Source organism: Chelonoidis abingdonii, chromosome 11 (assembly GCF_003597395.2).
Source record: "Chelonoidis abingdonii isolate Lonesome George chromosome 11, CheloAbing_2.0, whole genome shotgun sequence".
Lineage (NCBI taxonomy): Eukaryota > Metazoa > Chordata > Testudines > Testudinidae > Chelonoidis > Chelonoidis abingdonii.
This window is the reverse complement of record NC_133779.1, coordinates 8293461-8317572: the sequence shown is the minus strand read 5'-3', so window position 1 is coordinate 8317572 and position 24112 is coordinate 8293461. Positions and strand designations below refer to the sequence as shown.

At 50.6% G+C, this 24112-nt stretch overlaps 1 protein-coding gene across 1 annotated transcript in view; it reads left to right on the top strand.

Annotated features, from left to right (window-relative positions):
• Window positions 1–4507: 4507 nt before the first annotated feature.
• LOC116823142 (scavenger receptor cysteine-rich type 1 protein M130-like) overlaps window positions 4508–24112 on the top strand; it is a 91621-nt gene continuing 72016 nt past the window's right edge. The window contains 3 exon segments of the mRNA XM_075071251.1: window positions 4508–4739; window positions 12864–13157; window positions 17704–17781. Of these exon segments, the coding sequence (XP_074927352.1) occupies window positions 4508–4739; window positions 12864–13157; window positions 17704–17781 (604 nt within the window).

Genomic DNA, 24112 nt, shown 5'->3' with positions numbered 1-24112 from the left:
GCTGTAGCAGTGAAGTTGCTTCTTCCAGTTCTTCCATCAGACAGCATTGCAGCTGACAGACAGCTTGATTCTCCCCTGCCACCCCTTTCGTTAAAAGATCCCAAAAGTGTGTGATGGGCAGCGTACCCCACCCCCTCATTGTGTTGTTCGCCAGTTAGGCCTTGTTCCTCCCCACTTCACAGCTGCTGCTTCTCCTTCCCTGCTGCTGGAGTCCCAGTGATGCTGCCTGCTTTGCGCACCATGTGCTGAGTCAGGGGGTAGAGGCAGAGGCAGAGGCAGGGTGTGGAAAGCCAGCAACAGATGAAGCTGCCCCATGTGGAGGGGAGGGGCTCAGTCAGCAGCATCACCCTGCTGCTTCCTCCCTCCTCGCTCTGCATGGACACAGGGAGAGCGCCGCTGCCGGGGGAGTGCTCCCTCCTCATTGCTAGGCATCCCCATCAGTGCTGAGAAATGGGGGGGGACACGTGACCCCCCCACCGAACATTTCATTTGTGGTCCCCCATGAGCCACAGTTATATGTCCCCTCTGTAGGTAATGCACATGGGAAAACACAATCACAACCCTACATGCAAAATGATGGGGTCTATATTAGCTGTGATCACTCAAGAAAGAGATCTTGGAGTCATTGTGGATAGTTCTCTGAAAATATTCACTCAATGTGCAGCAGCAGTCAGAGAAGTGAACAGAATGTTAGGAACCATTAGAAAAGGGATAGATAGCAAGACAGAAAATATCATACTGCCACTGTATAAATCCATGGTACATCCACATCTTGAATACTGCATGCAGTTCTGGTCGCCCCTTCTCAAAAAAGATCTATTAGAATTGGAAAAGGTGCAGAGAAGGGCAACAAAATTGAATAAGAGTATGGAAAAGTTTCCATATGCATGGAGATTAAAAAGACTGGGACTTTTCATCTTGGAAAACAGACAAGTAAAATGGGATATGATAAAGGTCTATAAAATTGTGAATGATGTGGTGAAAGTGAATAAGGAAGTGTTATTTATTCCTTACGTAACACAAGAACCAAGAATCACTCAATGAAATTAATAGGCAGCAAGTTTAAAACAAACAAAAGGAAGTATGTATTCATACAATGCACAGTCAATCTTTGGAACTTGTTGCCAAGGGAATGTTGTAAAAGCCAAAATTATAACAGGGGTCAATCCCCCCCCCCAAAAAAACCCCAAACAAACAAACAAACAAACAAACAAACAAAAAAACATTTCTGGAGGATAGGTCTATGAATGGCTATTGGCCAAGATAGTTTGGGATGCAATCTCATGAGCTGGGTGTTCCTAGCCTCTTCTTGCCAGAAGCTGGGAGTGGATGACAGGAGATAGTTCACACGTTGATTGCCTGTTCATTCCCTTCTAAGAACCTGACATTGGCCACTGTTTGAAGACATGATACTGGGCTAGATGGACCATAGGTCTCACCCAGTATGGCCATTCTCATATTCTTATCCATCAGGCCTGATTTCCGACACACCAATTTTGATTAATTAATTTCCCATCCCACATGTCTCCTGCTTATCAAGCAAGATCTTAATACAGTCCTTGAATTATATCACTAGGCCTTTTTATTGGGTCTCATTCAGTCTTCCTGTCTCCACCTTTCAGCTTTTCCCATCAGCCTGTCTTGAGGCGCTACATAAACATTTATGCTCTTTTCCAAAGTTGGGCCCATATTAGGATAAATTGGTAGGCCCAGTTATTACTGCAGGGATCTGATCCTGGATCAGACCAGCCTTCTGAACGCAGCTCCTGGTCTTTGGGGTTCTCTGAGGTTGTGGGATCTGATACAGAAAAAATCTGTGTGTATGAAAGTTGAAATGTTGGGAGTTCAGCTCAGAGAGGCTGGTCTGATCCAGAGTCAGATGCCAAAGGCTGGGAACTGGGCTCAGAAGGGCAGGTCTGATCCAGTACCCAAACCCCAATGCTCAGAGCTTGAGAACAGCAGAGATCCTGCCCAGCACCCATGAGAGAAGAGCTCAGAGAGCAGCTTCCAACTGCACAAGGGAGCGAGTGTCCCCCTGGCCGCAGACAGGCCCATAGCAGACACAGCGCCACCTTAACAGAGAGTCTGTGGCTTTTCATACCTTAATCTTATGGCCAAGATACAGACTAGAGAGCGCCTGTCGCTTCTCTACTCCCTGCTTCCTTCAGATCAGAAGGGGAGAGGTCAGATCAGAAAGCCACGGAGACGTCTCTCACTGAGACTCCGAGGAGCAGACAGAGACCAGCCTTCCCTGCAGCACCACCAGACCATGCTGTTATCATCTCGTCCCTTGAGCATCCTGACGCCGGGCCTCTGGCTTCTCTGTGAGTATGGCCAGCAGTGGCTGGGTTTAGCTGGAAGGGTGAGATCACGAGGCAGAGAACTGTTTGCTTAATTAGTGTCCAATCCTGTGAGGTGCCAAGCCCTCTGGTGACATGCCGTGTGGACCTGAAAGTACCAACACTGCACGAGACGGGATCAGAGCTTGCCACCTCACACCAAAGCTTCCAAGAGATTTAAGAATAGCAATTGCATGTTTAATTAGCACCACTTGACTCAGGATAAGGACTATGGAAATCGCTGGTTAGATTCCAGTGCTGAACCTCAGCAATGAGGTAATTGAGTCACCCCAAAATGCTTTGTCGTTTTCCAAGGGCTGTACCCTGGTCCTGAGCCCACACACACCACCCTGCACTCACACCCTGAGGCTGCCAGCGTGTGGATGTATTTGCCACCTTCACACCCACAACATGTCACATGGGAGTGCAGATATCTGTGGGCACAACATTGGGGCTCCCATCCCTGCCCATGAACACTTCGGATTTGCACTATCCGATTCGCTGCACATACGAAAGGAACTAGCTCCTGAAAACCAGCTGGGCTGGACACAGAAGTCGATCCCCATTTGCACACTGGGATGTTGTTTTGCGCACTCAGATTCAGGTGTAAATATTGACATGCACAGAATCACTGGTTCAAGCTCATAGATGTTTTGTTTGATGAAACTTAAACTAGAGATGACATCCAGGGAGGGAAAATGCTACATGGTCACCTCGCACACAGGTGCAAACAGCAGAACTGCCACATACACAGCCAAATGTGATTAGATTTTATGGGGTAATGATGGAATTTACCTGAGATTTGAAAAGCCCCAGCTTATATTAATTAAAATAACAATTATAATTAATTATTATGATCATTAACAGTATTGGAAGGCTGGTCCATGATTGGGACTTTAAAGATGAGGGATGAATTCCCTGCTCTGCCACAAACTTCCTGGGTGACCTTGGGCCAGGCACTTAGCCTCTCCATACAATGGGGATACCAGCTCTGCCTGCTTCACAGGGTGTTCTGTGAATTGCTCTTTGCTGATATTTAGGGTGAATGCAAAATATGCCAAGCTGAAGAGCTGAGGATCAGGAGACAAACCTGCATTCAGCCTCCCACTTACTCCCCTAGCTGCATTTCCCCAGCATGTATGTGGGACTTTGTCCAGAGTCCTTTCAAGTCAAGGGATGGCCATGCGAATGGAAGGCACTGATCATCGACCTGCAGGATCAGGGCTATAGACATTTCGGCCCTGACCCTGCTCCCACTGCAATGAATGGGAGAGCTCTCAGTGACTTCAATAGTGCAGGATCTGGCCCATAACACAGCATGGGGTCAGGGTTGGCTATTGGCCTAACCCATCTCCAGCAGGTCTCTGGCACGCCCACGCCAGCCTTCAGCCATGGGTTTGCAGTCCAACGAGCTCTACATGTTGGTACAGGGAGCTGTTCCTTATCCACACTCAAACTGAAACACACCAGCTAACCCTGGACTTCTTCCCAGGCAAATAACAAGTTATAGAGTGTGAGCCAGATCCCCGGCTGGTGTAAATGCACCTGGCTCCATTCCTCCAACAGGGGCAGATTCCTAGCTGGGATCCTCGGGCCAGTTCACACTGGAAACAGGACACAGAGCTGCACTTTGTGCTTGTGAAAATGCCCCCTGTGGTGAGAGGAAATTGGCTCCAGGGAGCTTACCCGGGGAGGGGATAAACCCAGGGGTGGAATGGGACCCATCGTTATTCTGGGATTGAATTTCTCTCTACTGGCTGCTGCTAGATTTGCCTGAGACCTCAAAGGCCAGAGACTCACTTTCCTTTAGAGGATGCACCTCTACTTCCAGCTCCAGTCACTTTAATTCCCCGTTCCACCTCCCCTCCTGCACTGAGACCCCTTTGTGTTTATTTCACAGGCTCCCTTGTCTCGAGCCAGGAAATCTGCAGCTCTCCCGGTGAGTGACTGCTTCCTGTAAGCGCAGCAGGGATTGGAGGGCTTGTGGGTCAGATTTCCATCTGGTGTAAATTGCCCCTGCTCCAATGGAGTGAATGGAACTTTCCTGATTGACACCAGTAGGGGGTCTGGCCCCAGGTGTTTACCATTGATGTGTTTGATCCCCAGGCACTCTCCCCGCCCCGCGGCTGTTCCTGGAAAGGCTGCCTGCCCACCAAGGGGACACGGCCATGCTGTCGTGTTTAGTCCCTTGTGGCATCCCAGTGACCCGCATTGTCTTCTGCAAAGATGGGAAGGAGATTTCTGTCCTGCCCAAGGGAGGAAACACGCTCATCTACGACTCACCCTACACAGTGTCCAAGGAGAGCGCAGGAGCCTTTTACTGCCGCTACCAATTCAAGGATGACAATAACCAGGAGAACAATTCTCTCCCCAGTGACCCTCGGTACCTCCACGTGACCGGTAATGCACTGCACTAATGGTGGGCTTGGTGCAGAGGGTCAGGGGACTGGGACTGGCTGGGGTCACACTGTGATATCTAGAGTTAAGATGTAAAACTTCCCTCTCCTTCCCTGACATTTCCCAGGTGAGAATTCTGTCCCTGCGGGAATTTCAAAATTTTTTTAGTGACTAATCCTCATCCTCTCAGCCACTGTTGAGTTTCATGGTGAGGAAGAGCAGGTTTTTCACACTAATTAAAAGGCAAAATATCATGATCTTCTCTGAGGGGCAGAGTGTGAAAATGGACAAACCATCACACAGATATCAGCAGGTTTAGTGTCATCATGGTCTACTTTACTAAGACCATCATGAAATACAAGTACGGAACAGAGCAGCAAGACTAGCTGATTTTTTTGGCTCACTGGCTATTTCAAAAAATCCGGGGGTGGAGAAACTTGTTTCAGATTGACTTGAAAACAATTTTTTTTTTCAAAATTTTCAGTGAATCAAAATGTTGAGAAAAACCTGCTTGAGGTTCTTTGTCTACCCCTCCTTTGTGTGAGGCTTTTGACTGTTTGAAGTGATGTGTGATCGCTGTGTATCTGCCCCACAGGTGGCGATGGCTCTGGAGGGGGCACATCACCCCAAGGTAAATGGTTTTGCTCCATGCTCTGGGATTTCCCTGTAGGAAAGCGGGAGGGCTGGGCTGGGATGATGGGGGAGCACATGCCGGTCTCAGTGGGGAGATTTCACCCTGCCACAGATGCGTGGGTGGGCAGGCAGCTACATGGGCTCACCTCTGTCTGAGGAATGTAAAATTTCTAGAAAGTCCCACATGCCATCATCTGCTCCTCAGGAGGGTGAGGAGTGCCATTTCCCCATGTTGTAGCTAGCGGTGTGGAGGGAGCTGGGCTCTTACCCAATGATGTTGGGGGTCACAGCTGTGCAGAGCCTGGCGGTGGCAGAGATGAGTGTTCAGATTCCACAGGCAGCAGAGACAGGAGATAAATGAACTAACAAGTTCTCCTGTCCCAGAGCCCCTAGCGATGGCCTGGACAGGGGCCTGGGGAAGAGCCCAGCAATGTCAGGGTTCATGTGGTCTCTGGCTTTGTGACGCAGCATCAGGCACAAATATCTGGCCAGGGAGCCAGTGGCTGCCAAGTTGTGATCCTGCCCCACGCCGGTCAGCAGCAGGCCATGGTAGGGTTACCATACGTCTGGATTTTCCTCTCTTTTGGGCCTCCCTTATTTTTGTGCTGCTCTGAAGGTGATGCTATGCCTGCTGCGGGGCCCTGCTCCCTCCCCATTCAAAGCAGAAAGAAACTTTGTCCCTTCCCTCCCCCTTCAGCTCCCTCTTCCCCCAGTAGTGTCCTGTATTTGGGAACTTGAAACGTGGTAACCCTAGACCATGGTGTCAGTGCTGCCTCTTGGAAATAGCTCCATGGCACAGGTGAGGGGCCGACCCCAGCTGCACCTGCCTTGGCACTGAGTACAGGGTGGCAAAGAACCAGTGCTGAGCGAGATCCCTCCGGGGTTAGGAGCCAGACATGAGGCCTCTAAACAGCTGGGCTTGTGGGACATTCACAGGCTCCCCGATGTATCATGGCCAGGTGCAATGTCCCCTGTGCAGAAGGGCCAGCACTCAGCAGAGGCCCCTCCAGACAGGCTGTCAGCAGGACTCATGTTGCAGGTTCACCTCCAGCTTCAGACTGCTAACCCTGCTCCATCCTCTGTCCCAGGGCCTGCTATCCTGCTCTGGGTCTGGATCCTCCGCTCTGCCCTGGTCCTGCTCCTGCTGGCGTCTGCCCCAATCATCACCTGCATCCTGAGGAAAAGACCCATCACTCTGTATGATCTGGAAGGCTCTTGGTGGAATGGCAGGCAAGAAGAGGAAGGAGAGGTGACCAATGGCTCTGGGTGTTCCCCCTGTCCTGGGCAGGTTGGAGGCTTGGCTGGGATTACAGAGAGGACTGTGAGTTATGCCATTGTGCAGAAAAATGTCCAGGAGACTCAGGGAGAGTAACTCATTGATCAGACTTTGGTGGGGGGGGGCGTTCCCTGAAAATGTGGGACACCAAGCAGTCCCCTGCCATGGGCTATGAGCGTTAGCTTAACTCCAGACCCACCCATTTCACCCTCTTCCCAGGCTGGTGGCTGGGCCAGCTCCTGTTCCCTGTGTCTGTGTCCTGGGGCGGCTCTGGTGAGCATGGCCCATCTCCTCAAACTGCCCTGCTCCTCAGTCACACCAGTGTGTGTGTGTGTAAATCCAGAAGAACCCCCTGGCCTGAAGCAGCTTTACCCTGGGGTCACGCATGTGTCAACAGGCCAGGATCCAGCCCCTGTGTTTGACCAGAGACATATTTGCTTAATAAGGGTTAATTTTCACTCCTGCTGAGCCCGGCTTGGGGTGAGGGAGCTGGATCCAGCAGGCCACAGCTGTGGGCCCTGCCCCGGTACCGCACAGACCAAAGGGAGCGCTGTGAGCTCACAGTGATAACTGGAATTGTCACAGCAGCTGAACTCTTTGGACCCCTCCACCCTCACCCCCCTGCACACACACTGTTCCCCAGAGGCTGTGATTTCTACCCTTGGTTGTTGTAGCATAGGGGCAGACATTTAAGTATGAGCCCTGTTCCATACAGCCCCCTGAACCACCCTCTGCTCTGCATTACAGGCATGTTCTACAAGTTTAAGCTGTAAAGAGTATGAAATATTTGTTGCCTAAATATGAAATGGTTCAAAGTGGTTACAGAAAATAAGCTGCAGTTTGGTGTTTTACTCTGTGTCAGACCAGGCCTGGAACAATATGTACTGTCACCTGCTCTACCAGGGGCTGGACTGGGGTTATTCTTCCAGCCCCTCAGCCATGCTGAGAATGCAGCACAGCGACCATCCCCAAAACAGAAATGAGCACGGCAGACGAGTGACAGGGAGGTCATTGCATCACAAGAGCAGCATTGCTCTGGGGCTGTGTGCCTATAAATACTGCCGGGTTGTGGGGACTGGGTCGGGGGGAGAGACTCCTGCACTGGGAACAGCGACCACAGCCAGTAACCACGGCCCAGTCTCTCTGCTCGCCTCACAGGCAGTGCGGGGCTCTGTATAGAACTAGACTTGGGCGGATTTGATTGTTATTGATAAATGTCAGCAAACATCAATTTCCCAGCAGGCACCCAAACTCATGAGAAAATATTTCCATCAATGATATTAGAAACTTGCAGTTAAGCAAAGTAAGAGAAATGCTGTGTGAGACATTATTAGAGGCTGATTTAAGGATATTTACTGTGTATATTTTGACATAGAATTATGACAATTTGTGTTTTAATGGTTATAAAACTTTAACCTTTTGAATCTCAGTGTCTATTGTCATTAAATAATTATTGTCTGACCCCCGTTGTAATTTTCTCTACTGTGAAATACAAATCAATAAACATAAAAATGTTGCCGAAAACCCATGATTTTAACCAATAGTGAACATTTAAATTGATAAGAAATGTTAAAAAAAACCCTTTAAAATCAATATTGACATTATCTGATGAAATTATAACAAAAATTGAATTCTGAGAATCCTATTTATAACCTTGGGCTGGGACCTGTGGAAGCCACCTGGGAACATCATCCAGAAACAGACACAGCACATGTTGTGGGGATAGTCATGTGACTCAGCCACACACCCCAAGTGACATCCCAGCACCCCCATTGTGATCTGCCCATGGGCAGCTGGGCATAGCGTTGTCCACACACAGAAAGGGATGGGACATGGGGTGTTCTGGATCCAGCATCCTGCCAATTACATGGAGGCACAACGCTCAACAGGGGCCTCTCCCAGGGCATGGGGGCAGTGTGGGGAGAGGTGCAGTGACGCCCCCACATGGCTAGGAAAGGGACAAGGGGATTGTCTGGTGGGGGGAGGGGACTGGGTGCTTCTTTATAAAGAGCCCCGGAGAGCCCTGCTGGGGAAATGGAACAAACTGGAGAATGAGATGAATTAGTGGGGGGAGAGCACAGGAGCAGATGGGGCTCATGCATGGGGGAAATGGAGGCATCGTTATGTTTCCAATGGGTCTGACACTGCCATATCAGTGACACCTTGGGGTATGACAGGGAGGGTGCCCCAAATAAAGATGGTCACCATTTCCCATTGTTTCTAAGGGAATTGAAGCCACAGTCTTCAATCCTGCCAGCCACAATAAGAAAGAGTGGCCACTTTTACTTGGGGCAACCTCTCTGCCACATCAGGGACATCGGGGGCCATCTTCTCTGAGGTCAGCCTATGGCTTCACTTCCATTTGAAAACAACGAGGAAATTGGACATCTGTGCTATGGGCAGCCTCTCAAGGCTTTAGGGAAATGATAACCATTACCCAGAGGCCAGACTACGTCTTCAGTCCTAGCAGAAACAATGGAAAATGGCAGCCACCTTTACTAGGGGCTACCTCCCTTTCACATCCACAGTACTCAATGACGTAGTAGCCATTTTCCCTGAAGGCAGCCTGTAACTTCAATCTTATTGGTAACAAAGAGAAATGGGAGCCATCTTTACTAGGGGCAACTTCAGTTTCACATTTCGAGGCTGTAGTGTCATGGCAATCATCTTCCCCCTGGACAGCTTCAGGCTTTCTTTCTAATGGCATTAAAGTCACAGGCTTCCCTCTAGAGAAATAGGGGCCATGTCACTATACCCTTGGGATGTGAAAGGGAAGCTGCCCTTAGTAAAGATGGCTGCCATTTCTGACAACAGGACATTAGGGGAGGAATTTCCAAAGGGGCTTGAACATCTGAGGCACTGACTGCTGTGAAAGCCCAGGAGTAAGAGGGCCCGACTCCTTTGGGGCCTTTTCAACACCTAACCCTACAATCTTGTTGTTATTTTGGGAACAGCTCCATTTTTAGGGGCTCTGTCTGGAGAACCTCTTTCTCAAAGGGCCTCAGATTTCCTTCACACACTCTGCCTCAGCCACTCACCCAGGCTTCCACTTCTCAGGTGGATTTGACTTGTTCTGAGGATTTTAGGCAAAGTTTAAAATTCTGCTTTAAACAGAATCTTTGTTGCTGCAATAACTATGGAAAAGCCACTATTGCTCTGTAATTCTCACTCTGGGCTAGCCTGGAGGTTGGGCTCAGAGGGGCTGGTCTAGTCCAGTATCAAGCCCAAAGGTGAAGATTTGGGTTCAGATGAGCTGGTCTGATCCATTGTCAAACCCCAAAGGTGGGAAGCTGGGCTCAGAGAGGCTGGTCTGATCAACCCCCTAATCCTCAGCATTTGAGAACAACAGAAAATCTGCCCAACCCGTGAGCGAGGAGCTGTGCAAGCAACCTCCCCCTTTCACCAGGGAGCGAGGTCCCTGGCCATTGTGAGGCCGGTAGCAGACACAGCCCCATTTCAGCCACAGGGTCTGTGGCTTTTCTTCTCTCTGAACCTTGGGGAGCACGTGGCAGATCAGAGAGCGCCTGTGGCTTCTCTGCTCCCTGCAGATCAGCAGCGGAGAAGCCAGATCAGAGAGCCACGGCATTTCTCTCACTGAGATACTAAGGAGCAGAACCTGAGAGACGGCGCCTGGATCCCCAAGAGGCAGATGCCACCGTGGCATTGCCAGACTGTGAGGTTATCACAACTTGTCCCCATGATCCTGCTGCTGGGCCTATGGCTTCTCTGTGAGTATGGGCACAACGGGCAGGGTCGGGCTTTAGGAGAAGGCTGAGAGGAGACAGGCAGAGTATTGTTTGCTTAATTAGTCCTGAGAGGCATGTTCCAGGTGGGCTGTTAGACTGGCACCACTGCCCTAGACCCCACAGAGGCCTGTGCCAGCCCTGTCTCCGCCCCCCACACACACCCACACACCCACACACACCCCTGGTCCCCAGTACCTCCCTAGCACCGCCACACACTCTTACTTTTCCCTGCTTATTGTTTTCTATATCAGGGGATTTAAAGCACTTTCAACCCTTCAGGCAAAATCCACATATTTTAACAGCTGCAATGTCTGTGCAATCGCAGGCCCACGCCCTAGTATGGACCCACCACTGAGTGTTGCCAGGGCCATTTTAAATCACTCATTTATCTGATCCACATGTGGGGGAAAGGCGAGAGTTCGGGGAAGAGCTTTAGGAATGATGCAAGGTCTGGAATAGCTGCCTGACACTGAGAGGCTGGCGGAACTCAGTCTGGTTAGCTGATGAGAGAGAAGGTTAAAAGGTGACTTGATCACAGCACATAATCCCCTCTGCAGGGAGATTTCTGACAGCAGAGGTAGATTTCTTTAATCAAGCAGACAAAGTCTGAATGAGAGCCAACAGCTGGTAAGTGAAGACAGACTAATTCCAACTGGAATAAGGCCCACGTAGGGAGGGTGGCTCATTTACCACTGAAGAAGATTAACAAGGGAAGCAGTTTGATTCTCTGTCACCTGGAGTTATTAAATGAGGAGTGGATGCCTCTTTAAGAGATGCTGTCTAGCTCAAACATAGGTTCTTGGCTAGATGCATGAATCACCTTGTCAGGTTTTCTGGACAGTCCTTTGCAGGAGGTTAGAGCCAGATGATCACAATGGTCTCTTCCGGCCTGAGAATCCATGGGTCTAGGACCCCTTTACTCAGCAGTACAGCTTGGTGGGTGAGAAGCCATTGCAAGGAAGAGGGATTAGTTGGAAGAGTCTAATTAACAAATGCAGTTTATTGCACAGGTGAGATTTAAAGGAGGGGATTCCACAGCTGTCACCAGCCTGTGTCAGTATGTTGCCTTGCTTGGAGACTGTCCATTGATTTTAAACTGAATTAAGTGTTCTCCCGCACATCTGGCTGCACTACTAACAGGAATTTGTATTTTATTTAAAAGGTTCGCTCGCTGCAAGCCAGGAAATGTGTAGATCTCCCGGTGAGTGTCAGTTACTTTAGAAGAAGAGAAGGTGCCTAATAATGAGTGCGGTGGGGCTAGGAGTCAGAACTTGGAGTGGGTCTAGTGGGTTAGAGCAGATCACTGGGAGGTCAGGACTCCTGGGTTCCATTTTTAACTCTGACACACAAAACCCAAATCTGCTTCCTGTGGTAGAATTCCTTGTAACTTCGTTCGGAGTACGATCAGACCAAATCCTCTGTTGGTGTAAACGGGTTCATCTCTATTGAAGTCAAAGGAGCCGCATCCATTTACACCAACTGAGAATTTGTCCCATCAAGTTTCAGCACCTAATGTAAATCACTCAGGCCCAAATCCAGTGACCATGTAGCCAGCACTGTGACACGTGAGGTGTCCAGTGAGCGGAGATAGATCAAACCTTGCTGAGCAGTGGAAATCGCACCCATTTGGTATTCAGTGGGGACTGAATTCAACCACTGGCATAAGTGAGTGCATGTCCTGCTTAGACCAGAGCTGGACCCTGACCCTGAGGACTCAGAGTATTGGGGTCGGTGCAGCATCAGTGTAAGTGTCTTGGGGCCTGACTCCCGCCTCTCGGGTGGGACTCCATTTACTTGAGGGGAGTTACTCCTGATTTATACCAGTGTGGGTGGAGAGACAGGCTGTTTGGGGTGATGGTGGCTGCTTTTCCTTGCACACAGCCGGGAGACGCTTTTCCTGTAACACTCACACCTCCCATCCCATCATACCCTTTACATCCCCAATGGGACAAGCTCCCTGGGATGCTCTAGCCATTGTGCGCTACTCCAGTGACCCCAGCGTCTGCCATCCCACCAGAAATGGTCCATTGATGTGGGTTCACATGGCAGCACAAAGCTGCTGATACACACAGGGGCATCCAATTCCAATGCCAAATGAGGGCAAATTTCACTCTCTGCCCCTCTGCCTATCTCCTGGCTGAACCCTTCTAATCTGTAGCACTGCACTGGCTTAGAAGGAGAGCATACACTGGGGCATCAGGCCCCAAAGTGGGGCAAGTAATGGCTAAAATCTCTGCACACTCCCAGTGCATCCTCTCTCTTCCTCCAGACACCGCAGCCTCAGGGAGTGACACCACCAAGGGGCCAGATCCCAGCTGGTGTAAATCAGCATTAATTCATTGGAGTCAATGGAACCAGATCCCCAGCTGGCGTCAATCGGCCTCACTCCAAAGGAATGAATGGAGCTTTGCTGATTGACACCAGTGGGGGATCTCGGCCCAGGTGTTTAACACTGGTGTGTTTGCTCCCCAGGCACTCTCCCTGCCCCGCGGCTGTTCCTGGACAGGCTGTCAGCTCATCAAGGGGATAAGGCCATGCTATCGTGTTTAGTCCCTTGTGGCATCCCAGTGACCCGCATTGTCTTCTGCAAAGATGAGAAGGAGATTTCTGTCCTGCCCAAGGGAGGAAACACGCTCGTCTACGACTCACCCTACACAGTGTCTCAGGAGAGTGCAGGGGCCTTTTACTGCCGCTACCAACTCAAGGATGACAATAATCAGGAGAACAATTCTCTCCCCAGTGATCTCCGGTACCTGCACCTGGCCGGTAATGCACTGCAGTCATGATGGGCTTCGTGCAGAGCGGTCATGGAGCTAGGACAGGATGGGGTACACCATGATATCTAGAGTTAATGGGACTAAATCGGGGGGGGAGGACAGATTATCTTCATCCAAGAATATTAAAGGAACTGGCACATGAAATTGAAAGCCCATTAGCGAGAATTTTTAATGAATCTGTAAATTCAGGGGTTGTACCATGTGACTGGAGAATTGCTAACATAGTTCCTATCTTTAAGAAAGAGGGGAAAAAAGTAATCTGGGTAACTACAGGCCTGTTAGTTTGACATCTGTAGTATGCAAGGTCTTGGAAAAAAAATTGAAGGAGAAAGTAGTTAAGGATATTGATGTCAGTGGTAATTGGGATGAAATACAACATGATTTTACAAAAGGTAGATTGTGCCAAACCAACCTGATCTCCTTCTTTGAGAGGGCAACAGATTTTTAAGGCAAAGGAAATGCAGTGGATCTAATTTACCTCAATTTCAGTAAGGGATTTGATATGGTTCCACACAGGGAATTATTAGCTATATTGGAAAAAACGGGGATCAGTATGAAAATTATAAGGAACTGGTTAAAGGGGAGACTACAACAGGTCCTACTGAAAAGTGAATTGTCAGGCTGGAGGGAAGTTATTAGTGGAGTTCCTCAGGGATCGATTTTGGGACCAATCTTATTTAATCTTTTTATTACTAACCTTGGCACAAAAAGTGGGAATGTGCTAATAAAATTTGTGGATGACACGAAGCTGGGAGGTATTGCCAATACAGAGAAGGACCGGGATATCGTACAGGAAGATCTGGATGACCTTGTAAACTGGAGTAATAAAAATAGGATGAAATTTAATAGTGCAAAGTGTAAGGTCATGAATTTAGTAACTGAGAACAAGAATGTTTGCTATAAGCTGGGGATGTATCAGTTGGAAGTGACGGAGGAGAAAGACCTGGGTGTTTTGATTGATCACAGGTGACTATGAGCCATCAATGTGATGGGGCCGAGAAAAAGGCTAATGCAGTCCTGGAATGCATCAGGCAAGGCATTTCCAGTAGAGAGATTGAGAGAAGTGTTAGTACCATTTTATAAGGCACTGGTGAGACCTCATCTAGAATACTGTGTGCAATTGTTCTCTCCCATGTTTAAGAAAGATGAATTCAAGCTAGAACAGGTGCAGAGAAGGGAACAGATATGATCCAAGGAAAGGAAAACCTACATTATGAGAGGAGATTCAAAGAGCTTGGCTTCTTTAGCCTAAACAAAAGAAGGCTGAGGGGAGATATGATTGCTCTCTACAAATACATCAGAGGAATAAATACCAGGGAGGGAGAGAAATTAATTAACATAAGTGCCCATGTGGCCACAAGAACAAATGGATATAAACTGCCCATCAGCAATTTTAGGCTCGAAATTAGGTGAAGATTTGTAACCATTAGAGGAATGAAGTTCTGAAACAGTCCTCCAAGGGGAGCAGTGGGGCAAAAATCCTAACTGACCTCAAGACTAAGCTTGATAAGTTTATGGAGGGGATGGTATGATGGGATAGCCTAATTTTGGCAATTAATTGGTCTTTGATTATTAGTGGTAAATATGCCCAATGGCCTGTGATGGGATGTTAGATGAGTCGGGATCTGAGTTACTACAGAGAATTCTTTCCTGGGTGTCTGGCTGATGAGTCTTGCCCACATGCTCAGGGTTTAGCTGATCACTATGTTGGGTCCGGAAGGAATTTTACTCCAGGGCAGATTGGCAGAGGACCTAGAGGTTTTCCACCTTCCTCTGAAGCGTGGGGCACGGGTCACTTGCTGGAAGATTCTCTGCATCTTGAAGTCTTTAAACCATGATTTGAGGACTTCAGTGGCTCAGACACAGGTCTGATACAGGAGTGAGTGGGTGAGATTCTGTCGCCTGCGTTGTGCAGGAGGTCAGTCTAGATGATCATAATGGTCCCTTCTGACCTTAAAGTCTATGATTCTGTGAAAACTTCCCTCTCTGTCCCTGACATTTCCCAGGTGAGAACTCTGTCCCCGGGGGGAATTTAACAATATTTTTAGTGACTCTCAGCCACTGTTGAGTTTCATGGTGAGGAAAAGCAGGTTTTTCCCACTAATTAAAAGACAAAATATCATGATCTTCTCTGAGGGGCAGAGTGTGAAAATGGACAAACCATCACACAGATACTCAGCAGGTTTAGTGTCATCATGGTCTACTTTACTTTATTAAAACCTTCATGGAATACAAGTACAGAACAGAGCAGCAAGACTAGCTGATTTTTATTTTTTTGTTGTTCACTGGCTATTTCAAAAAATCCGGGGGTGGGGAAACTTGTTTCAGATTGACTTGAAAACAATTTTTTTTTTCAAAATTTTCAGTGAATCAAAAAGTTGAGAAAAACCTGCTTGAGGTTGTTCTTCTACTTCTCCTTTGTATCAGGCTTTTGGCTGTTTGAAGTGATGTGTGATCGCTGTGTATCTGCCCCACAGGTGGCGATGGCTCTGGAGGGGGCACATCACCCCAAGGTAAATGATTTTGCTCCATGCTGTGGGATTTCCCTGTAGGAAAGCGGGAGGGCTGGGCTGGGATGAGGGGGCAGCACATGCCGGTCTCAGCAGGGAGACTTTGCCCTGCCACAGGTGCCTGGGTGGGCAGGCAGCTACATGGGCTCACCTCTGTCTGAGGAACGTAAAATCTCCAGGCAGCCCCACATTCCACTATCTGCTCCCTAGTGAGCCCTGGTATCTGCACGTGGCCGGTAATACTCTCAGCTAGTGTTTACAAGGGGTGAAGACCCTGCTGGGCAGAGGGGCAAAGAGGAACTGGGCTGGTGACCTGTGCTGGCCCCAGCACAGAATCTCAGCCCAAGTGACGAGGATTCAGATAGTGGCTGTTAACATGGCCCCAGCTATGGTCGAGGGGCCCAGCTCACCTCCGCGCCCTCATGGATTGCCGTCGGTGTCACTCCATCACAGTCACCTATTGCAATCAGTGGTGTTGCACTGGTGTCAAGCTGGCATCACACAAGGGTGAATCTGGGAAATCAATTTCTGTTATAACCCCCTGTCGTCAGTCACTCCTCACTCTGGGAAACTTCCATCTCTTGTGCTGACTTTTTCCATGCTTGCCTCTGTCCCAGGGTGAATGGTTTTTGGGGTCGTAGCAGGAAAATAGAAGAACCATTGAGCCCATAGTGTGGCTGCTGCCCAGGTGCTAGTGGCAGGTGTGATCATTGTCAGTTTGGCTGCAATTCACGTGCTTGTGCACATGCTTTGCTGCAGTTCAGAAAACAAAGCTGCAAACTAACCGAGGTCAAACTAGAGTTGCTGAAAATATTTCACCTGAAAAACATTCCACAAAATAATAGGATTTAATCCAAAAAAAGTCGCTGAAAACTGGTAATTTTTACATTTTTATTTTACTTTAAATGAGAACTTTCAAAAATAGCCAAAAATGTTTCATTCCCAATGGAATTATTTTTATTTCCTTTTTCAAAAACAAATTTTTTTTTGAAAAATATTTCCCCTGCCCCTGCCTCCCCATTCCCCGTTTTTTGCCCCTCAGGGCAGCAGAATGAATGATGACCGGGGTGATTTTTTGTTTTCATTTTTACCTTTTTTTTTCTCTCTCTTTTTCTGCTCTGTAACTTTTCAAAACATCTCCAAACTCTGGCGAAATCACTTAATGGGAAAATGAAAGGGTGGCTCTGGCTACAGTACAGAATCGTTACACACACCGTACACCAATGGAAGCAGTTGTTCTCCCTGTGGAGGAACACCATGTCCACAAACAATGTTAGCTACACTGACAGAAACACCCTTTCCCTGCTATAACTGAAGCTGTGCTGAAAGGGTTATCTGCATAGGTGCTAGGTGGTCACTAATGACCCAGTGATTTCAGTGGGAGTTAGGTGCTTTGTTTTATATAGGCCAATATACTCCCTCTGCCCCAGGAAAAAAAAAGGTGTCCTGATTTTTCACACTTGCTATATGGTCACCCTAGATGGCTGCCAAGGTTAAAAGGGGCAGGTGCACAGAAGCTGAGCAAGGGCTGAAGTTGGCCTCAATGATCCCATGCAGCCCCAGGAAGGAGGGTTGTGGGACTCTGGACCCCCAGGAGGGGAACCCTCCCTCCCCCTTCCCCGAGATGTCAGCTCAGAGCCCAGAAAGAGGGCTGTGATATTCCTCTCCTAAAGGGGGAAGTTAGCACAGGAGGCCTGTGGGAACTTTGAATCAAAGCTGAACCGGGGATGGAGTAATTTGATGCCCTATAAGAGATCTAATCAATGAGATCCCATAAAGGGAGGAGGGTTCTTGGTTCAAGTGTGCTTGGCCCTGGGGCTCACATCTCTGATTCTGGATCCCTGCCCCAGGGGCTTCCACCCGCCATCCTGGATCCCTGTCCCAACCCCGGGGCTCACCCTTCATCCTGGATCCCTTTTGTGTTCTGGATGCTCCCAGCTCCACCCACGTCAGTTCCTGGGCTCCTCTGCGCCAGTCTAATCCCCTGTTTTTCTCTCTCTTCCCGGCTGCTCCAATTTTTTTTAGGACTGGGACCCATTGTGGGACTCGCCTTCACGGCCAGCCTGGCTCTGGGCCTGCTGGGCTGTTTTCTCATGAGGACAGGTAGGTGCCGGTGGGGTGGAGCATGAGCTGGGGTGGGCGGCTATTCCAGAGCATCGCTCTGACACGTTAAATCCCACTCCAATGGCAGTGAAGGGCACGTCTTCAGGATGTAACCTGGCTGAGGCAGGGGAGCTGAACTGACTGGTCTGAAATCACCCAGCACTGAGGTCTCTGGGTAGCTGTCCCCTGCACTAACCACTGCACTGTGCTGCCTCCATGGATTTGTGGCTGCAGGGATCTGTGCGTAGCTAGACACCAAAGACCAGCGGGGAGGTGCAGCACATCGGAGGCAGAGGTGCATACCGCCAAGGTGGCTCTGTCCTGACAGTCGCCCCAGGTTGTGACGTGTACTGAGCTCCCCTAACACTGTTTTCTTTCTCTCGGTAGTTGTGTCGTGCTGCAGGACTCACAGGTAGGAGGGAACTTGCCTTGACCCCCAGCTCCATTCTGGGGCTACTCCCTAGGTGATGCCCAGGTCTGGGGGGAGTCATTGCTGCTCTGCCTGGGACTCTGTCCTGAGGAGCTGACCTGGGCTGTAGCCCCTGGCTACCCACAATGCAAATTCTCCTGGGGTTCTGTGGGAGCCTAACCCTAATCTGGAAGCCTCATCCCCCCCGCCCCATGTGAGGGTGATGGTGCTGCTGCCCTCCTTCCCCCATCACTAATGGCAGCAGGGCCCTGGCCACAGTGCCAGGTGCTGCACATGGGACTGACACAACTCTCATTCCACACAGGGATCTTGGCCCAGAGCGGAGCAGCTCAGACTCTGAAGATCAGATCCAGTGTAAGAGCCTGTTGTTCTGGCACTGCCCTGGTGGGAGTTCGGCTCCCATCTTTTGTCTGTCTGTTGGCCTGCGTCAGAGTCCGGGGTGTTGGGGCCAGAAGGAGACCTGGGTAGCCAGGCCAGAAAATCCTGCCCTGATGGGGACTGTTCTCCCTGTTGCTTGAGCCTCTGGCCAGCCCAATGATGAGGTGATGGGAGCCCCCGGCCATGGGCAGGGATGAGACTTGCTGGAGCCCTGGCAGCATCTGCCACAAACTGCAGGGTTGCTTCAGGGGCCTGGGCAGACACCTCCCTGCATGGGGAGAAAGGAGACACATAAAACAAACAGCATTGCCCCATTATCTGGGCCCCACCCCTTCTCTGAGGCTCCGCCCCTGTGCAGTCCATCCCCTCTCCCTCTGTCGCTCTCCCCGCCCTCACTCACTAGCTCATTTTCACCGGGCTGACTCAGGGGGTTGGGATGTGGGAGCGGATGAGGGCTCTGGTGGGGGGTGCAGGCTCTTGGGTGGGGCGAGAAATGAGGAGTTCAGGGTGAAGGGGGAGTCTCCCGGCTGAGGCAGGGGATTGGGATGTGAGAGGAGATGAAGGCTCTGCCTGGGCATATGGGCCCTGGGGTGGGGCCGGCGATGAGGATTTGGGGTGGTAGGAGGAGGCTCCAGGCTGGGTGGTAGAGCTGAGGGGTTCAGAGTATGGAAGGGGCTCTGGGCTGAGGCAGGGGGTTGTGTGAGAGGGGGAACAGGCTCTGGACTGGGAGTGCGGGTTCTGGGGTGGGGTCAGAAATGAGGAGTTCATTGTGTGGGAGGAGGCTTCGGGCTGGGGCAGGGGGTTGGGGTGCAGGGGGTGTGTGAAGGCTCCGGCTGAGGGTGTGGGCTCTATAGTGGGGCTGAGGATGAGGGGTTTGGGGTGCAGGAGGGTGCTCCACGCTGTGGCCAAGAGTTTCAGAGGATAGCAGGGGGATCAGGGCTGGGGCAGGGGGTTGCAACATGGTGGGGGTGCAGGAATGCAGGTTCCAGGTGGCGCTTATCTCAAGCAGATCCTGGAAGCAGTGGCATGTCCTCCCCCCAGCTCCTATGTAGAGGCACTGCCAGGTGGGTCAGCTTGCTGCTCAGTCTACAGGTGCCTTCCCTGCAAATCCTATTGGCTGCAGTTCACAGCCAATGGGAGCTGCAGAGCTAGCACTTTGGGTAGGGGCAGCGTGAGGAGCCCCCTGGCTGCCCCTACCTGCAGGAGTCAGAGGGGGGACATGCCGCTGCTTCCAGGAGCTGCGTGGAGCCAGGGCAGGTAGGGAGCCTGACTTAGCCCTGCTGTGCCACTGACAGGACTTTTAATATCCTGGTCAATGGTGCTGACTGGAGCCACCAGGGTCCCTTTTCGACTGGGTGTTCCAGTCGAAAACCAGACACATGGCCGCCCTATCCAACATGGGCAGCAGGCTGGGTACCCAGTGTCCATTAGGCCAGCCAGCCTGGTAGGGCTCATACTGCTGTGTCCGGTGCAGGGGTGGCTCTAGGTATTTTGCCGCCCCAAGCACGACAGTCAGGAAGGTACCCGGTCCCGCAGATTCGGCGGCATGCCTACGGGAGGTCTGCCGAAGCCGCGGGACCAGCGGACCCTCAGCAGCCATGCCGCCGAAGGCAGCCTTCCTACTGTCCTCGTGGCAACCGGCAGAGTGCCCCCCATGGCTTACCGTCCCAGGCACACGCTTGGCATGCTGGTACCTGGAGCTGCTCCTGGTCCAGTGCTGTCTCTCCTCAGTGGGCCCAGCTGGGGTCAGGGATGGATCTGTGTCCCTGGGGGACGTGGAGCAGTGTCTCTCCAGAGTGTGGGGCGGCTTGTGAGGATGCACTGACCTTGATTCTCTCCCCCAGACACTGTGGTCACCGGAGCCCGCGCTGACCAGGTGAGTCGCCGTGCCGGTACTCAGTTTGCTGGGTTTGGGCAGAACGTTCCCATGGAAACAGACACCAGGAGTTACAGCTAAATCTGGGAATCCCCTGGACTTATCCCAGTGTCAGAACCTCAGGCCTGGCCAGTAGTGAGGGTCACCACGGGGTGATCCCAGCCCCAGGAGATAAATAGTGACCCTCTTGGCAGGAAGGAGGAAAGAATTGAAGAATCTTGAGTTTAATCCTTCAGTCAGTTTCATGTCACTGTAGCTCCACTGGAGTCAATGGGATCAGATCCGCCACTGGTGTAAATCAGCTGTAGCTCCATTGATGTCAATGAACCAAATCCCCAGGGAGTGTAAATCAGTCTCACGCCTGTGACAGCAATGGAGTGATGCTGATTTACACCAGCTGGGGATCTGGCCCCATACATGCAATAGAAGAAAGGAGAAGGATTTGTCTGTGGGTCCTTGATGACATCCCATCTCAGCTGGGGGAGTTTCCCTGACTGACCCACGGCTTGTCTCATCCTCGGAAGCCCCAGCTGAGGGGAGCGCTTGATCGTGTGGCGGACTCCAAGCCCCTGCATCCATCTCATTGATTCCAATAAGACTGAGGCACACGGTTAAAATTAAGACCCATGCTCCAGCACCCTCCTGAGCATGGCGCTCCCCTGCCCCAGCTCTAAGGAGGGGCCATTCCTCTCCTTCCCCTTTGCCGCATCCTGAGGCCCTGCTCAGGGCTCCTGCCCTGGTGCTCCCTTGTAGATAAATTCAGACTGGAAACAGGCTGTAAATGTTTAACCGTATAAATGTATTGACGTCCCAGCAGCCCAGAATGGACGGGGACGAGGCTGTGACGTACGCGGTGGTAGGAAAAGGCAGCTCTGGAGTGCGGGACACCCGGATGGCTCCGTAGCACTGGGTAAGGGTGACACTCTGTGAATAGTCCCACGTGGGATGGGGGTTGTGTAGGGTGACCAAACAGCAAATATGAAAAATCAGGACGGGAGTGGGGGGCTAATACACGTCTATAGAAGACAAAGCCCCAAATATCGGGACTGTCCCAATAAAATCAGGACATCTGGTCACCCTAGTTGTTCTCCCCACAAAGCCAGTGAAGGGACTGGCTGGGGGGTGCAGGATCTAACCCAGCCTCCCTGCCAACTCAGAGCCTCCATCTCCTCCACCTGCTACCAAGGTCTGTGCTGGGACCCCTCACTGGCTCCCCTTGCCTGGCCCCGGAGCTCACTCATCTGGAGCCTGATCCCCTGCCCTTCCCTAGCATTTTATAACCCCAAGAACCAGCGGTTCAGACTGGGGAGTGAGCAGCATCTGAGCAGGGGGGCTCCAAGGCAAGGAACTACCCCAGCTCTCCATGCAGATATGGGAACCGATGAATAACACAGGATGTCCAGGGCTGTCACCAGCCCATTGCTGGGGAGTGCTCCCCCACCCAGCGCTCAGGGAGATATTGGGAAGGGGTGGGAGGCAGCTGCATTTGAGCTGGTCACTGGGATTCCCTCTCACTTCCCCACAGGATTCCCAGTGCCCCACAAGCCTGCATGAGCCCCACACTCACTGCCAGCCTAAGCAGAGCCCCAGGAAGGAGACTGTGATGGAGCCTGTTTACCAGCCAGCAAGAACCAACATTTGGGTCAATTGATGATACAGGGGAAGCTCAGACTCATCTTGGATGTGGCTGAGGCCAGGCTTCACGTCAAAGCCCGTTGTTCTAGTTACAGCAGAACCTTCCTGGCTGAAGTTCCCACTCTGGAGGCCTGCACATAAAATCCAGGGCCTGCTGCAGCTCAGCCATAGAACTGACAAGCCTTGAGGGCAAATAATATGGTGAATTCATGGTACTGGGGCTGGAGCCGTGAGGAGTAAAATCTGGGTTTGGACACAAGACAGCGATTTAACATGTGAGAACTCTGGAAAAGTCCATTGGGTTGGTAGGAGCTCCCATGCCATGTTTATGTGAGTTCCAGTGGGTGGGCGAGGAATGTGCAAAGAGTGAGTTGAGGGTTGATGGCTAGAGGTGGGTTTTTTTCTGGTGCCTGGATGAAGGCATCAGGAATGGATGCTCAAGACACCAGAGACTAGTCCATTAGGGGCTGTATGGTCCAGGCAACTAAGAAGGCAGCACTGAGACCAAGTTCTTAGGACGTAAGATCCAGGAGTTTCTGAGAAGCACGATCTGCAGTGAGACTTTCCCGTGTTCAAGAGGGTAAAGAGGGCACTTCTAGATAGACAATCACTGAGTTCATTCTTGGCTTTACATGGAAGTAATAAAGTAAGAGTTTGTTAAACAAGCCCAGAATAGTGTTGTGGTGACTGTCTGTTCCTGCCCGCGCTTTGAAGAGCACCTACCCTATTTATCAGCGAGTATCCCACTCCTGGGGGCTGAAGGCTGGGAATAAGGTAGAACAGCGGGGGAGGACACAGGTAAAATTTCCACTTGTGAAGCTTGGTGGTGGCAGGAGATACATAACCCCAAGGCATAGGAACCAGAGATTGTAACAGATGGCTATATTGTATAATGGGCACTAGGGTCAGCAGATGGTGAGGGGTGGGAAAGGGGTGTCTATGCGCTAAGGAGAAAATGATTATGTGCTGATTACCTGCTACAGGAATCTGAAATCAAAGGCCCAATCTGCATAAAGAAATAGGCTGATCTGCCCAGTCTGGGTTCTGGTTATGAAACAGTTACAAATTGGTAACCTCAGGGAAAATCTAGTTGTGGGTTTGGAAGGACTGACACCTTCCGCAGTCTGAGGTGAACATCGGAACATAAGAATGGCCATACTGAGTCAGAACAATGCTCCATCTAGCCCAGTGTTCTGTCTTCTGGCAGGGGTCATCTGAGTAATGTCTTCTTAAATTTTATCAATTTTCAGACCACTCTGACTTTTCATAGGGGTTTAAAGAAGGTGCCAAATTCAGCTTTAAGCAGGGACACATCGGCAAGTTGAACTCTGGAGAAGTGACCGCCCAGCTGCCATTCTTCTCTTCTGTGACTCTGGCTCGGGTCTGATTTCAGTCTTAAAACCACAATGTTCAGCAGAAGACCTGTCACAGAAGAGCTGGGAGAGCAACGTCCCTTTGGCCGCAGGAAGGCCGGTAGCAGACACGGCCCCGTCTCTCACACGGGCTGTGGCTTTTCTTCTCTCTGAACCTTGGGGAGCACATTGCAGATCAGAGAGCACCTGCAGCTTCTATGCTCCCTGCAGATCAGAAGGGGAGAGGTCAGATCAGAGAGCCACAGAAACGTCTCTCCCTGAGAGGAGCAGAGACAGACAGGCCTTCCCTGCTGCCGAATCCCTGAGGGGCTGCTGCTATTCTCACCACTTCTCCCAATGGTCCTGCCACTGGGCCTCTGCCTGCTTGTGAGTATGGACACAATTAGCTGGGTTTAGCTTGTCTTTAAGGGAAGACTGAGAACTGCTAATGAATCATTTAATTATTTCTAGGACAATGGTTCTCAAACTTATACTGGTGACCCCTTTCACACAGCAAGCCTCTGATTGCGAACCCCTTATTATATATTTAACACAATTATAAATGCTGGAGGCAAAGCGGGGCTTGGGGTGGAGGCTCGCGACCACCCATGTAATAAATTCGCGATTCCCTCAGGGGTCCCGACCCCCAGTTTGAGAACC